The sequence below is a fragment of the Aspergillus karnatakaensis genome (assembly GCF_047715665.1).
Source record: "Aspergillus karnatakaensis strain CBS 102800 unplaced genomic scaffold BJY04scaffold_18, whole genome shotgun sequence".
Classification (NCBI taxonomy): Eukaryota; Fungi; Ascomycota; class Eurotiomycetes; order Eurotiales; family Aspergillaceae; genus Aspergillus; species Aspergillus karnatakaensis.
In genome coordinates, this window is record NW_027395730.1 from 1 (window position 1) to 15,568 (window position 15,568).

General features: G+C 50.0%; 7 protein-coding genes across 7 annotated transcripts; 5 read left to right on the forward strand and 2 right to left on the reverse strand.

Moving 5' to 3' along the window:
* Positions 1-22: 22 nt before the first annotated feature.
* BJY04DRAFT_217020 (putative NF-X1 finger and helicase domain protein) lies at positions 23-5,590 on the reverse strand (the record flags this gene model as incomplete). Its single annotated transcript, XM_073715923.1, has 4 exons — positions 23-1,219; positions 1,297-1,694; positions 2,281-5,531; positions 5,577-5,590. Coding segments are annotated over 4 exons (4,860 nt in total), but the record flags the coding sequence as incomplete, so codon positions are not given.
* A 1,520-nt stretch (positions 5,591-7,110) lies between these two features.
* BJY04DRAFT_217021 (uncharacterized protein) lies at positions 7,111-7,850 on the forward strand (the record flags this gene model as incomplete). Its single annotated transcript, XM_073715924.1, has 3 exons — positions 7,111-7,306; positions 7,366-7,688; positions 7,737-7,850. 3 exons carry the CDS (start codon positions 7,111-7,113, stop codon positions 7,848-7,850), a joined length of 633 nt encoding a protein of 210 aa, XP_073572341.1.
* On the reverse strand, positions 7,658-9,082 carry BJY04DRAFT_186353 (Zn(II)2Cys6 transcription factor domain-containing protein). Its single transcript, XM_073710890.1, has one exon. It carries the CDS (start codon positions 9,015-9,017, stop codon positions 7,944-7,946), a length of 1,074 nt encoding a protein of 357 aa, XP_073572342.1. The 5' UTR covers positions 9,018-9,082; the 3' UTR covers positions 7,658-7,943.
* A 158-nt stretch (positions 9,083-9,240) lies between these two features.
* Positions 9,241-10,439, forward strand: BJY04DRAFT_186355 (V-type ATPase assembly factor PKR1). Its single transcript, XM_073710891.1, has 2 exons — positions 9,241-9,530; positions 9,600-10,439. The coding sequence occupies exon 2, from the start codon at positions 9,695-9,697 to the stop codon at positions 10,220-10,222; it is 528 nt and encodes a 175-aa protein (XP_073572343.1). The 5' UTR covers positions 9,241-9,530; positions 9,600-9,694; the 3' UTR covers positions 10,223-10,439.
* Positions 10,440-10,614: 175 nt separating this feature from the next.
* On the forward strand, positions 10,615-13,574 carry BJY04DRAFT_36756 (anaphase promoting complex subunit 2). Its single transcript, XM_073720216.1, has 2 exons — positions 10,615-11,120; positions 11,177-13,574. Exons 1-2 carry the CDS (start codon positions 10,692-10,694, stop codon positions 13,457-13,459), a joined length of 2,712 nt encoding a protein of 903 aa, XP_073572344.1. The 5' UTR covers positions 10,615-10,691; the 3' UTR covers positions 13,460-13,574.
* On the forward strand, positions 13,575-14,825 carry BJY04DRAFT_186359 (uncharacterized protein). Its single transcript, XM_073710892.1, has 3 exons — positions 13,575-13,819; positions 13,874-13,902; positions 13,961-14,825. The coding sequence occupies exons 1-3, from the start codon at positions 13,673-13,675 to the stop codon at positions 14,676-14,678; spliced, it is 894 nt and encodes a 297-aa protein (XP_073572345.1). The 5' UTR covers positions 13,575-13,672; the 3' UTR covers positions 14,679-14,825.
* A 152-nt stretch (positions 14,826-14,977) lies between these two features.
* BJY04DRAFT_217025 (WSC domain-containing protein) lies at positions 14,978-15,488 on the forward strand (the record flags this gene model as incomplete). Its single annotated transcript, XM_073715925.1, has 2 exons — positions 14,978-15,275; positions 15,367-15,488. The coding sequence occupies 2 exons, from the start codon at positions 14,978-14,980 to the stop codon at positions 15,486-15,488; spliced, it is 420 nt and encodes a 139-aa protein (XP_073572346.1).
* Positions 15,489-15,568: the final 80 nt, after the last annotated feature.

Genomic DNA, 15,568 nt, shown 5'->3' on the forward strand with positions numbered 1-15,568 from the left:
CCATATCGATGGCCCTGGTGACTCCCTCCACGAGTTGGTGTCTCTGACCACCCACGGGTGAGCCACACTCGGGACAGGTCGACTCTTGCATTGCACCTCCGCACTCGCCAATAGTAAAAGGGTGACCGTTTTGGCAGCGATACCAGTGGCCCGTGCCCACAAATTCACGAGCCATAGCCTGCACAACGGCCAGTCTCTCCGCGTTACTGACAGCCGAGTAGAACGTAGACAAGAACATGCTTTCTGCAGCATCTATCTCGCTCTCTAAGCCCCGCGTCTGGTTTGGGAAGACCTTCACGATGGAGCGAGCCTTTTCGAGCGCGGCGCGGCCGTTATCGAGGTGTTCCTTGCTGAAGCTTGCGTCGGCACAGTGCCAACGCTCGATAGCGTGCAGTTGGGCGAGATAGACGTGTCCTTCTGCCTCTAGAGCAGGTCTCTTGGAGACCCGTGCCATGTTGATGAAAGACCCACACTCCTTGCGATTGTCCTCCAGATTTATGAGAATTTTGACGCGCGTACGTCCTCTCATGCGCATCAAGTCCATGAGCAAAGCGATCTCAAGACGAGTACTCAAAGCGGTAGCGAGGAGGACCCCTTTGTCTTGTATTATTGCACCGTCACCACAGGATTTAGCCGTAGATACCTGGTGCCTGCGGCGAGCGTTTTCTACCGTTGCTGAAACTCGAGTTGAAGGCTGTTCATCGGGAGAGACTCGGCAGCCATAAATATCAATCATTTCCCGTAACCTGAACATGTCTCCCCAACGCGCGACGGAGAGGTTGCCCACGGCTGTTCTCATTGTCTGGACCTGGTTGGCCCGAGACCCAGTAATCCGTAGCACTGCTGGTAAAGCAACTTTCTGCTTGTATGGAAACCTTTGGAGGCGCTGGATGCAGTTGGCCAAATCTTTTGCCAGTGGTACAAATTCCCGATTGATATAGAGAATGAGCTTCTTGGTCGACTCATCGAGAATTGCCTGGCGTACTAAGCGGCCGTAACGGGAGAGGTCCCTCAGATGACCACGACATAGCGCACAGTTCTTAATATCTTCCATGCGAAAGGGCTCGGCCGAGGCTTTTATCGTAATTGGCGTTCCATCATGGCTAAGGTTGTAGTATTTTTCGAGACCTATCTGCGCGTCCATGCTTTCCATCGTCAAGAAGTGGCCACAGTTAGGAAATATGCACGGGTTCTTGTTGAGATCAACTTCCGCATATAACTGGCCAAGTATAAAGTCAACTTGATGGTTTTTGACGTCTTTGGTGCCACATATTTGACAGAATTTCTTAGGCGGACATTGCTCGCCGCAGACAGACGGGCATTGATGGCCACATCGGACTTTCTTTTCACAACGCCGAGAACATGGGATGTGGTCGCAAGGCGCAGCACAAGGCATCGTACAAGCACCATGTAAGCAAGCAGAAAGACAGTCTTCTGCACATGGTGTGCATGGCTCGTGGCACTTTCGTGTACATCTGGAGTGGTTGCAGCGAACCTCGCAGGCAGCATTGCACGGTGGACAAGGGGCTTTTCCGTGGCAAGGCATTCTGCATAGATGTCTGCAGGTGGAGTAATTTCTGCCGCACTGCTGCCGACATTGCCCATGGTCAACCTTGCCGGCCCCGGTGCACTCATGGCATTTGCGCTTGCAGGCGTGTCCACAGGGCAGTTGCTCTCCGCATGAGGCCGTACATCTGTAATTAGTTGCATCGACATTTACATGACATGTCTCAAGAGCCTCATGCTTGCACTGAGGCACGATTCTCTTTACTATCTCCTTGCAGAGGAATTGTGAGGGTTCCAGATCTTGGTAGCATGGAAGGACCTCTATCGAATGCCCACATTCAAGTTTCCTTCCTGGTCGAGTTACAGGCACCGTACATCTGATAGGGCACGGACTCCCGCATAACTCGGGGCATGGATGCATACACCTTTTCCTTAGTCTTGTACAAGCTTGGCGGCAGAAGACTGCGGAGTGTAACATATCGGAATGACACTTATTTTCGCAGGCATGACCACATGAGAGGCGTTGTGTGCACCGCAGATTGCAGCCACCTTCAGGCGAGAGTTGTAAGAAGTGGCTGGGCTCAGAGACTGATATAGGTGTGTTTGGGTGCCTCTGGCATTCAAGCTCAATTGATTGTCCAAGACAGTCATCGTTCTTCAAGATTTGAATGACATGTTCCCACATTTGAACATGCGATGCTGTCTCGGAATTTCCAAGAATGTACATGCCGTGCTGTGCCCGCGATAACAGAACATTTATTCGATTTGATATACCCATGAAACCACAACGATTCTGCGGGTTGCTGCGCACGAGAGAAATAACAATAATTTTTGCTTCCTCTCCTTGGAAGTTGTCGACAGTTGCAACGCGGAGAGCGTCAAGTAAGTTAGATCTTACTGCTGGCGTAATATTATCTTCTGGCTCAAGACCTGCCTTCTCGAGGTCTTGCTCATCGCGTTCACCAACACAGACAGCAAATGATTGGCTCAGTTTGTGACGCAGACGATGGAGTTGGCCCAAATATGGTGTTAAGACAGCCAGATCACAGCTTTTATACTTGCCTTGGTTGACAAGGTGGTGAACCAGTGCAACCGTCATCTCGACTTCGTGGGCATTCCAGTGAGAGGTTGTGACAGCGTCGTCTGCGGTGCTTTCTTCATAAAACTTGTGATCCAGCCAGAACAGTCTTTTCTTCATGCCCGAGACTTTGGGATACTCAGTGACTTCATCTGCATCTTTCAACCCAGGATACATCGTGTCGCGGATAAGCCTTGCTATTGATGGGTGCATTCGGCGTTGGGTTTCGAGTGCAGTATATGGAAGCCCTAAGCCAAAAGAGCTCTTTGTGCTGACCAGCCGCTCAAACAAGGACACATCAAGCGAATATCGATCTCCGCCATTGTGATTCTCTCTTGAAAGGTTGTAGTTTTGGACTTGTGGTCGAAGCTGTAGATGATCGCCGATAAGAATGGCATGCTCGACGGAAGGAAGCAAAGCTGTGAGGAGATGAGCTTCTAAGATCTCACCGGCTTCTTCACAAACAATGACTTTTGATTGCAGTTTTCTGAGCACGTCAAGGTTCCTTGCCAATCCAGATGTTGTGACACCAATAACATCGGCGTCAGCTAGGCATCGAAGGTCAAGCTCGCCCCGAACAAGATCCCAGTCACGCTTAGCATCAGAATAGGTTGAGACGATCTTAAGAGCCTCGCAGCGTGTAAGCTTTGCCAAGTGCTCCAGCCAATGTTGATAGATCCGGGTCCGTTCTGCCCTAACCATACTGTGCACGTTGACTAAGGTGAGATCTTCGAAGGATCGGTTAAACTGGTCCACGCCCACTGATCCAGATGTTAGCCATGACCTAATGATTGTCTTTGCGTCCTTTGATTTGAATCGGCCTTGATTGGTAGCTTCTCCGAAAAGCTGCTCGGAATGATGCGGGTGATGTTGCTGAAGATACTGTTGTAGGTTCGCCTCGGATACATGCCGCAGTGGGAGCTTGCTGTATGCAGCTTCGCAGCCCTGAAGCTCTGACCGAAGACGGGCCTGTAGATGCCTTTCTTCTCGGGTCTTTGTAGCCAATTTTGCAACAATCCGTATGTTGCAGGCGCGTAGTTTCTCCGATTTCGACTGAGACCCAATGCGAACTATGTTCGACGTGATGTCTTGACCTAATAAAGATTCAAGTAGTTGATCCAAGGCGTGATTTGAGTAGGAAATACACAGTACCGGGCCTATATTCCCACCGCTCCCGTGCTTGTGTGCTAAAAGAACCCTGATTAAGGCAATTCCGGTGAAGCTCTTACCTGTTCCAGGCGGGCCCTGTATAAGACCAATTGAACGCTGTAAGCTACTTACGAGCGCAGTTGCCTGAGCCTCATCAAGGGTCGAGCTCATGCACAGCTTTTGTACATCTGCCGGCTCGTTCGGGCGAACAAAGAAGTCCGTGTCGTTGTTTGTTAGACATCGGAGGTTGAATTGAAACCCTTCGCGGGAAGCATAAAGCGGAGGAGGGATTGTTGCTTGTCCATCGAAGGCAGAGGGGACAAGCAGATTCTCAAAAGGAAAATGGCCATTCCTTTTCATGCTCTGAAGAGCCCGGAGCGTTGGATCAAAGCCGGGGACTAGCACACCTGGAAATTCAACCATTAGAAATGACTGATTGGGTTGGTCAAAATAATCAAGGATGGATTGAACAGTGCGCTCATCGGGCCTGACCGCGGCGAGTGTGATTGAGTCCCCCGTTGCGCTTTCTCGAATAGGAGGGTCTCTCGACTTTTCTCCATTTCGACTAGCCATTTTCTGTGATTCTTCGTGGTGCTGGTCTGGGCTTTGAATGACTGTACAGAAAACAATCTGCGAGCAGCCGATAGTCAGACATACTAGTGCACCTGTTTGCAAACGTTTGGACTGCGACCACCACGCCTTACGCTCGAGTGGCTTCATACGATGGAGATAACGGGGCTGCGGAAATTCCAGCTGGAATAAAAATCCATCGTTCCAGTGAAGGTAGGACCTAATGGATTTTACTCCTCGGTAGAGATTCGTTCGTGGTCCGCTTTTTGCCGGCTGCGAGTTGGCTGCTTGAGAGTCCTTTATGAGTTGATAGATAGAATCGCGGAGTACGCCAACAGAATCCTCTCTGAGCAAGCGAAAGTTCCTGTCTAGCAGGCCCTCGAGGCCCCTGACATGCCAACAACGCGGATCACGTTCAGGAAGATATTCTGCTTGAGGGCTGACAATTTCATCCAACGTAGGCATAATCTTGACCATACAAAAGTCTGTATGGTCATTGTCGTGTCGGCCGCCGGGTGGATCTTGCGGAGGTGTCAGTGTGATAATGTGACTCTGCCTCTCCGTTGATGGGGTCGCTATATGAGCACCACTTTCAACCCGGCGGAGAATTTGGTCCAGATACCGGCGGGATACCTGGAGCCTCCTTGCCATGCCACCCTTTTCCATTGTAAGTAGAATATTGCTCAGCTTTATGACTTGCTCCTGAAGTCCTGCCTGAGCGAATGCGGACGAATTGACGAACATCATCCGGGAAAAGACAGCCAATGAGCCTTCCAGCCAGTCCGCACGAGTTTCATCATCTTCTCGGAGAGATTGAAGGGCAAAGCAAAGTGTAGAGATAAAACTCTCGGCTCGGGTCCCGCCTATGCCGTAAATAAAGTTGTAAATCGTGCCCAGAGGATGCTCGGCAACGAGCGAGGAAAGAACTTTCGGATGTGAGATGATTTCCAAAAAAGGCATCATCTGTGCCTTGAAGATATCAGTTCTCGAAGGAAGTGGGAGCGACGCAAAGTCTCTTTCCACTAGTTGTTGGATGTAACGCAACCCGTGCTCTTCGGACATGTAACGGATGACATCCTGCATAGACTCGGCATCACGCTCTATAAGTGATCTCGCGCCAACAAAGAAAGATTCTATGAACTCAGAGGCTATGTAGTAGTTGCACCTCAGAGACGCAGCGCGCTTCCAAGCTCGAACACTGTTGTCGTCCAAATCCCTTCTTGGCTGCCTACAGGTTGTTAGACATTAAACAGACAAGAGTGGGTTTTCTTACCTTGAGCGAGCCATGGTAGTGGCAGATACAAGTACCCCGGGTACTAGGAACAAGGAATACTGAAGAGTATGGGAACAAAGTAGGATCGTAAAGGAAAATAAGTGAAAACTTGAAGGAGTCGACCAATTTTGGCAATAGGAGGTGCTGAAACTAGCTAGAAACGTAGGAACTGTTGAAGAAACGTATAGAACTGTGAAGAAAGGCCGAGGTTGATCTTTCAAAAGAGATAAATAAGGAGGATATTAGGAACTGCTAGAAGGCGAAGAAGAAGTAGAAGAATAAGGAGGAGGAGAAGATTTGATGTGAGGCGAGAGGGAGAGGGAGAGGGAGAGGGAGAGGGAGAGGGATAGGAGGAGGAGGAGGAAAAGAAAAAGAGCAGGAAGGAAGAGAGCGACCTTGGAAAAAGCCTCATTCAAAGTCTTGATGAAGCGATCTGACTTCTATTCTAACCAAATTGTCTCGTAGTGAGTGTACCGACGGTGTTTAAACTGAAGTGATGAGAAAGCCACCGCGGGTTCTGTATAGAGTCACATTCTGAGACTTGAGTCATGGAGTTGACTGGTTTTGTGCTCATCTGTGGTGTCTTGGACAAAATTCTCTCAACCTCCACTCCACTCAAGACCACCATTTCAGCAGACCTGCAACAGAGAGTATTCCAACTCTTTCTGTGCAAAAGCTAGATAGCCAGCTTTGTCTTGTAAACAACTCGAGTTGACCATGTTGGCATCATTTCCCCATGGCTCGCGGCCTAAGCCGTCAATTACTTATTTCGAGGTCGATTCTCCAAGTGACTAGCCATCAAAAGCATCTTTTACATCTAAAAATGTTCTGGGGCTTGGGATTCCTTTTGTTTGAAAGTCTAATCGTAAGCTGATAGCCTTCGGTCGAGACACCGATGAGAGCTTAGACCATCTTCAGCTTACTATGGCTTCCAGAATAATGGCCTCGCTAAACTGAAGGCGCCTTTAGGTGATAGAAGCCTTACTTCATATAGAGTAATTTACAAAGCCGGCCAGGCTCGGGCGATCATTAGAGCTGAGGTCTCTGGTAGCTAGTAGCAGCGGTTGCTATCTAGAACTATAGCGGAACGAACCATGCTGATCGTCCCATGGGTTGACTGCTGACAATATCCGGTATTGATGCGGCCTTGCTAATCCGGATCATAAACTACTTCCATAGCTAAGTAGGTACTCCGCCGTCCGCATTCCCGTAAATAAGCCCGTCGATCATAAGATGCGGAGCCCGCAAATGTGGGGATTCTTGGTGCGGCCTTGTGTGGATTCCCGCACCAAGAACTATAGGTATACTCCTAAGCAATATGAGTATCCCTATATATCATGCTGGAACCACTTATCAGAAAGCAGAAACACCCAAAATCACTCCTTCTTATTGCCATATGACATCAAGAATTGCAACTCCGTTTCGCCTCTTCTCAAGAAGGTATATCTAAATTACTCTGTTTCCCGAGCGGGTGAATCGCTCAGCACCATGCTAACTGATACCACGCAGTTTTACCTCCACCGGAGTAGCTAGGATGCCAATCACCGAGTTAATTTTCCCCGTCTGGAAGACTGACCCGCAGTCCGTCGCCAGCTTGAAGGAAAAGGAAACCGAAGTCTTCAAGCACTTCTCCGGAATTAAGGGTCTTGAAGCGACATTTCGTGGCCCAGTTAGCGAAGCAAATGGTGCCTCCGTCAAGCCAGAGTCTCTCAAAACCTTGATTGTGCTCGGTATGGTTTTTTCTTTTATTCTAATTCTGCGAGCTGCGCAGTTACTAACAGAATCATAGAATGGACCGACGTCGCACCATTTCACGACTTCTACCCAAACTCGAGTGGTTTCCAGAGTCTTGTGCAGTCCATCAAACCCTTTGTCAATGCCCCTGCTATACCGGAGCTGTACGAGGCACAGCCTCGGTCTATTGCTTCTACGTCAGCGGCCGTCACGCAAGTAATTAAAACGATGTCAGGAAGCGAGGCGAAACAAGCATGGGAACAGCTTGAGGAGGCGATTGATGACTTGGCAACCGATAAGCCTGCGTTCTACCATGCTCTAGGTATTGAAAAAGATCAAGGAAAATTCTTGGGTTTAATTGGGTGGAAAAGCTTGGAGGTATGTTTGCAATACCATTTTGAAATACTATGATTGACTCGAGAACAGGAATACGAGCGAATAGGAAAGCAGAGACACATCCTCGAGCATATCAAAAGGCTGAGCAAACAGGGCGAAGTGGAAAGTCTCATAGTTCAGCTGGAAAGACTAGATGCCGTTTAAGAGAGGAGTGCATCGTGTATAAGCAATCTCAACTCTATGCTGAGAATCGAATTTGAAAAGAGGCATTAAACCAAAATAAAACACAGGTAGACCTCATGAAGTGTTCAAGCTATGCGCGTCGACTTGTTCGCGGCCTTTGCAGGCCGTGAGGAGGAATCGGTCGTACGAATCCAGCTCCCTGGGAGGTGAAGCAAGCCAGGTTGTAGTAAAGTCGCCGTACTTCAAAGTCTCCTCTCGTCCGCGATGCTGAAGGTAGAGGAGGCGAGAGTGCCAGAATGCAGAATTCGTAGACACTGGGAGAACGCCTAGAGTTGGGAGCTCTAGGCAGACACCATGTTTCAGTATTGAGTCAACGGCATAAAGCATAAAAGCTAGCATAACAGTTCGGCGGACACTTTCTTTCAAGAGCCAGTCCTCCCATGCTGGTTCTACATCTGGCAACTCTGTCTCCGCTCGCTGCAGTAGCTTCAGGGCCCAAGCTTTTAACGGAGTTGCTTGTTGATCTGCGATGGCTTGTTGTCTCGGCTCGTCGTCAAAGATACGAATGATTTGGTACAGAACCATCGTTTGCAAGCTGAATAAGTCTTCTGCCAGCGTAATTCTCGAAGGTCTCTGTAGCAGCTCAACAACCTCAGCGTCCAATATCTGGAACAGTATCGGTTTGTTCTCTTCACTCATGCAGACGTATAACGCACAGACACCCATTGCTGCTCGAGTCCTCCGTAACGAAGGATCAGGACGCAGATCCTTGTGGATGAATATTGTCTCTGCATCTCGAGCAAAGCCGCGAGGATAGCTTTGTAGCTGACTGATCATCCATTTCCATGTCTCTGCCGAACCTACAGCTTGATGTTGCACTTCGCCCAAATCCCCCAGAAGGTTCGGAGTGATAGGGAAAGCTGCGAAATCGTGAGAGTTGAAATTGAAGTCGAGATCCTCATCAAGCAGGCAATCGTCGATGGGGATAGACAAGGTCCAGTTGAAGTGGGAATTTTCACTTGGTGCGGCATGATCAGGACCAACCAAATTTCCTTCCTTCGCTGGTGGTGTAGATATATAATGGCACATTTTACCAGTTGACTGACATCTCCCGCAGACAGGATAAGTGAGATCACATTTTCGTTTCCCCTTGAAGCAAGCCTGACAAGACTGGCGCCGTATGGACATATTGAACGACCATGATCGCTTGGTGAAGATACCTCCTCATCCTAATTGCATAGAGTGAGTCGAAGATGATATGGATGGATGGATTTCTCAGCCGCAAATTAACTCCGGAGCCCGGAGACAGTGTCAGTTTCATTTGTACGCGGTACTGCGTACAAACAGTCATGTGAGCAGATCTCCAAAGTCCACTCTGCACCCAGTAGTACCTGGATGCCTCGGTGCCTGAATCAGCAGTTATCGACGATTCGACGGGCACCTGCCCCTCGTTGGGTGTCGTGACTCGGCCTGGTGAGATCCTCATCCCCTCAGCTGCAAGGAAGTACGGTATTCATTGGTGCCGCTATTTTCTTTGGTTAATTCTGCTCGTTCTTCTCAAATCCCCCGCCTCTGTTGGGCATCTTCCATTCTCAGGCAATTCAGCTCCATCGGCGGTAAACTCCCGCTTCTTATTGCGACAAAACGACCTCTGAAGTTCCAACCCTGCTCTGCCGGACTTGAAAGGGGTTCTTCGTGACTGTAAGTGTTGCGCCACTATGCGTGCCGCTTTCTCTGGCAGTGAATTTCAGCTAACCACTGCCGAAATAGATCCAGAAACGTCGTTGACTAGCGCAGCGCATTCCGTCCTGCACTTGCACCGTCATTCTCCGCCTCTTACTTCGAAACCCAGCAGCTGGATCAACATGGCGTCGTTTATGGAGGATCTCTGGTCGAGCATATTTACTGCGGGTCCTACACCGACCCTGCTTCTAGCTACCAACGTCACCTTTGCCGTCCTACAAATCCTTCTCCTAGTCCTGCTCCTAGCCACATACAGCATTCATTTTGTCATCCTCTCGATCTTATCCGGCTCTCTATGGTACTCGATCAACTGGTTCGCACAGGAGCTGAAGCAGACTCAAGCCGAAGCTCGCAGACAAGGATCACCATCGGAGACAGCGCCTGGCGAGGCTACACAAACCGATGTGAAGGCTCGAAGCCCAGAGACACCGGATGGAGCTGAAAGTGACACGGAAACGGAAAGCTTAGTGGATCGCAAAAGTGCACGAGCGCCTGGATCAGCACCTCAGTCACTGACCGCGTCTACGACACTCGAGGTCCCGGGCAGTGCGAGTGAAGTTCGCAAGCGCTTGAGTGTGAGCGGTGAAAGCTCAGGGTACACTAGCACCGACAGCGAGTGGGAGAAGGTGGACGATAGCAATGAGAAATGAGTGATTAGTGAGATTCGCGAGGAGCTATCTACAGATTACTCAGACAACGTATAGTTACGTGATGTTCCTAGGTCCTTCAATGTTCGCGCTGCAGAATGAGCTGTTGTTTCATATATTTCCGAGGCATTCTGATACCGGAACGATACCCCATAGATGCCAACCTGTCATACATACTAAACTGGACTAGCTATTTTGAATAAAACCCCTTTTTATTAACTATTTCAACTCAAATACCCTGCGCAACTTCTGCAAGCACAACTGTTGTGGAAGGTCCGGATCGACGCCTCAGGCAGAATAAGCTCTTATCTTATCGATAAGAGATTACTCATCATCGCGCCAAGTCCTAGAAGATCGCGAGTTTGTTATGGATTTACCTGTCCAAGGAGTCCAAGCAACCACCAGATTCAATCCTCGTTTCCTGCTGACCGAACACTTTCCACAATGCCTTTCGGCTAACAGTCTCTACAAAATGCCCCCAGACTCATCGATCTGCGTGGGCCGCAACCACATCTTTGGATCAGTCTTTCCCCCCGCATCGCTAGCCGACTTCGCATCCGGACTTCCACCGACCATCGCTGCGACCGGTTCTACTCAGCAGGAGAGATCGTTACCAGACAATGGAAAATGGGAACGAGCATGGCGTACAGCCACGCAGTTTATGTCAATTCCCGATGGGGATTTCGAGGTGCTAGTGTGCTTTAGAGAGGAGACAGAGGAGGAATTTCTGAAGCTGTGGAATCGGCACCAAAAGCCGACGAAAGAGGATCGAGATGCTCTGAGTTATCTCTTAAATACACATGCAGAGGAAGCTGGGGCTTCTTCGGGGAGTATTCTCGACTGGTATATGGCGGAGATTCGTCAGCACTATATGAGGAACTACAAACGGGATTTGACCATGGTTAGTTCTAGTCTGAGCACTGATAAAACATTGGTTGCGTTTGCTGATAAAGTCAGCTCGTGAGAAGCCCCGAGTCGCGGCAAGAGATGCTCGGTCTTATACTGGCCTGTCTCCTGCTCATACGCAAACTCTACTTTGCCCCGCTTGTGGAATATGTGCTTCCTTTATTTGACGACGCCGAGCAGGAAAAGATATTTATGAGGTTTCAACGCTCATTCTATCTCATGGTCGGCTATGCTATGCCTTGGCCTTACGCCTCGGATCTGATTGCTCGGGACATTATGAAACGAGCAATTGTCATACTAGGCATCGACAGCTTGAAGGAGGAGGCGGACATTAAGGACAGCACGAGTGTAGACGAAATGGAGCTTGATGCGCAGTTTTCAGTGTCGTATCAAGTGTGGCGGGATGCGCCAACTGCCGATATCCGGTCACAGTTGATGACAGAATACGAGGATGCTCACATAACGGCCGCTCGAGGGCGCCTGATGACACTGCTCGGTCAATTACAACTCATTGGCTATGGGGGAGAAAAGGCCCAAGAAGCTTTTGCGGGTGTTATGGATTCATTGTTGACAGAATTCATCCGGGCCGCCTATACTGGTCAGTGGGAAGGCCCATCATATGTCACGCAACACCTGCGACATTGGATCGAAAACGTGTTTGCTCGGTTAGTTGTGCAGGTTTTAGGAGTCATAACTGGACCGCAGGCCGATGTCAATCAATATGAGCAGCTAGGGGTGAGACTCAGCGACGTCGAAAAGTGGCAGGAGGTCGGCATCGCACGGCTTGGAGCGCTTCGAATAGGAGAGCTGTTTGATGTGATAGTTGAGTGGCCTGCAAGCAGCGGAGCTATCGAGGATCTTCGGCACTTCACTACGCATCCTGCTGCACGACATCACTTGACACAGTCGTTCGCGACAGTGCTCAATAAGCGACTGCTACATCCAGGTGCTTCAACTGTGGAGATTCTACAGGTGTACATTTCCATTATACGATCATTCAATCTCTTGGATCCTAAAGGCGTTCTTCTTGATCGGATTGCGCGCCCGATTCGCAGGTATCTACGAGACCGCGACGATACAGTGAAAGCCATTGTTGGTGGGCTGCTAGCAGACCCTGCTGATGCAGATGGCCGCACCTCATCTAGCAATGAGACTTTGGTAGAATTGTCCGCTGAGCTGGGCAAGGCACATCAGACCTCTTTGCGAAATGATACCGGGGAGCTGGATTGGGACGACATGAACTGGCTGCCAGACCCGGTTGATGCGGCGCCAGACTACCGAAAATCTAAGAGCTCGGATGTTATTGGAAGTCTTATCAGTCTGTTCGATTCCAAGGAGACCTTTGTGCGTGAGATGCAAAACATGCTAGCAGAGCGACTGCTACAGAAACGCGCAGATTTCGAACAGGAAATGTCTGTCCTAGAGCTACTGAAATTGCGATTTGGTGACAACGCACTGCAAGCATGCGAGGTCATGCTGCGCGATATCTTCGACTCAAGACGAGTCGACACCGTCGTCCGAAATGACCAAGGCATGACAGATACCACACACGACCAAGAAACCCCCGAACTCCACGCAAAGATCCTCTCGCACTTTTTCTGGCCCGAAATTCAAGGCCAACAATTCAAGATCCCCAACGAAATCACCACCCTCCAAGAACGCTACTCCGAAGGGTTTGAATCCCTCAAACAATCCCGAAAACTTACCTGGCTCAATGGCCTCGGCCAAGTCACCGTCGAACTCGACCTCGAGGACCGCGTCTTCGTTGAAGAAGTTACCACCTGGCAAGCAACAGTCATATATGCTTTCAACACCCCAACCAGCAACGACACGCCCGTCACGAAGACCACGACCGAAATTACCAACGCCCTCGACATGTCTGCTGTGCTTGTCCGTAGCGCCTGTCTTTTTTGGGTTAGCCGCCGCATCCTCACCGAGGTGCAGCGGGATACATTCCGCGTTCTCGAAACTCTTCCTACGAAATCCATCGACACCGACATCAGCACTTCGGAACTGACGGGCCCTAACATCTCCACAGACGCCGCAAACAGCGCCGATGCGGCGGCTAATGCAGCCGCCGCGGCCGCAGCAGCAGCGAAGGAATCTGCGGAGGCGGCGGCCATGGAGAAGATGAACCTTTACTGGCAGTTTATCGTCGGCATGTTGACAAATCAGGGAGCCATGCCCCTGCAGCGGATTGTCATGATGCTAAAGATTGCTGTACCTGGTGGATTCCCGTTCAGCAATGAGGAGCTGCGGGAGTTTCTGGCTGGGATGGTCTTAAAGGGGAAGCTGGAGATTGTCAGTGGTGGGAACTATAAGATTGTAAGGTAACTCGCTGCAGGCTTTTGTCATGTATTACCACCACTATCTATCCGTTGATAACCTTTCATGAATAACGATCTGGTCAATCGAAGAAATAGAGATAGAAACCATTTATCATTTATCAGCTTTCCAAGATTCGATTGATCGCCAACATAGAAACACGCTAGGTTACCTGAAGATTACTGCAAGTCGAACCCCGCCTTTGTCCAACAAACAAAAAACATGCAACACAACCTCAAGCTCTCCCGTAACCTTTCTTTCTCCTACCTTCGTCCATCCGATTCAAGAACCATTATCTGCTGCAAAAATCCATTGACGATGCCTTTCAAGCTTGATACAAGCTCAGCTATCTACACTGTACTTCTTCTGGTCAGTCACTGTAAACTAGCTGCCCGATGATGAACTGACTGTGAATGCACCCAGGCTTCAGCTTTGTCCGTAATTCTCGGAGCGTAGGTCCTGATTCCATTTCCCTCTACAACCATGAGCTGACAAAACGCCGCAAATAAGACTCTCCTGGATACGCACGTCTGGTTTTTTTCTCCCACTCCCGGCATGGGTTCCCATCTTGGCCACTCTTCTTCCTCCCCTCACCTTGGCCGCATTGGTAACAGCCCGTGTCCTCTTCCAACCCACATCACGGACTTCAATCCGCTGGACCCAAGCTTTCCAGATCATCAACCATCTTCATACAGTCCTTCTCACGGTCATCGTAACGGTCGCTCTTGCATACCTTTTGCCCGACGCTACCCTATCCTGCCACCTCGAACAGCAATGGCAATCCTTCTTCCAGCAAAAGAACTCCCATGTAATCCGAGCGATCCAAGACGGATTTCAATGCTGCGGCCTTCGAAGCATCCACGACAGGGCATGGCCATTCAAAGACAAGACTCATGGCGACAACGCATGTGAGCTGCAACTTGGATACAGGAGGAGCTGTTTTGGGCCGTGGCGGGAGATGCAGCAGGGGACTTCATGGATGGTGTTTGCGGCTGTGGTTTGTGTTTTAGTTGCTAAGGTTGGGGTCGCGCAGCTGTCGGGCCGCAGGGCTAGCTGGATGGATACGCGGTCTTTGGGAGGCAGACGCGAGCATCAGCGGATTGCGGGTGTGGAGGGGGAGGCGGGGTTGGAGGAAGCGGATGGGGATGTTGAGCAAGATGGAGATGTCAGAAGGACACTGCTACCCCATGCCAGACAGGGCCAGGAGAATGTTTGGGATGCCGATTGAGGAAGTACTGAAGCGATTGGGGGCTACATCTCGAGGTCTCTGGCCTAGAGCGCCCGGAGTGCTAGTGTCAGGATGGATATCCCGTTTAAGAAAAAGGAGTGTTTTGCCATATTTGCTCGCAACTAGTAGACAGGAAATTGAAGTTGATCTTTTGTTTATGCGATCTGCTTCGTATCGGAATAGCTCAAGGATCAGCAGCAGCAGCAGCCACGATGGCCCCGCGGCCCCCACACCAGGGCCACTAGAGATACCTACGTCACAGAATCTCCAAACCCTCCAACTTTCTTCAACATACCACCATGTTGTCTACGAAGCAGATTCTCACTTCCTCACTGCTGCTCTTAACAGCAACGGCATCCTCCCTCCAATACCTCGGCTGCTTCTTAGATGCCTTCGACTCCGACCTCCTCAACCTAGGCGGCTACATTTACCAATCCGTCGGATACTGCAAAATGCAATGCACGAGACGTGGCGGCACAATAATGGGGGTTCGAAACGGCACCGAGTGCTGGTGTGGCTCTACATATCCTCATTATGAAGATGAGCTAGATCCCAGGGCTTGTAACATGCCTTGTAGTGGGTATCCGATGGATACATGTGAGTTCCTCCGTGCAGGCGCAGAGAGTACAATCATGAAGAAAAGAAGCCGTTTCAAGAGAAAAGAAAACGAGCTAATAATCGATGTTAGGTGGTGGACATGCTGGGCTTAGCTGTTATGAGATCGGGCCGGATCCCACGGAGACGAGTTACTCTCTTACTGTGTCGCCGACAGTCTGGTCGGGGTTAGGGATTGCAACACCGGCTTGCTAAATTCTTCTACGAAGCTTGGTCTTTAGACTACGTTCTTGATCGGCATGTCGGGGCCAATGTACCCCCGGTCGATGATGTGG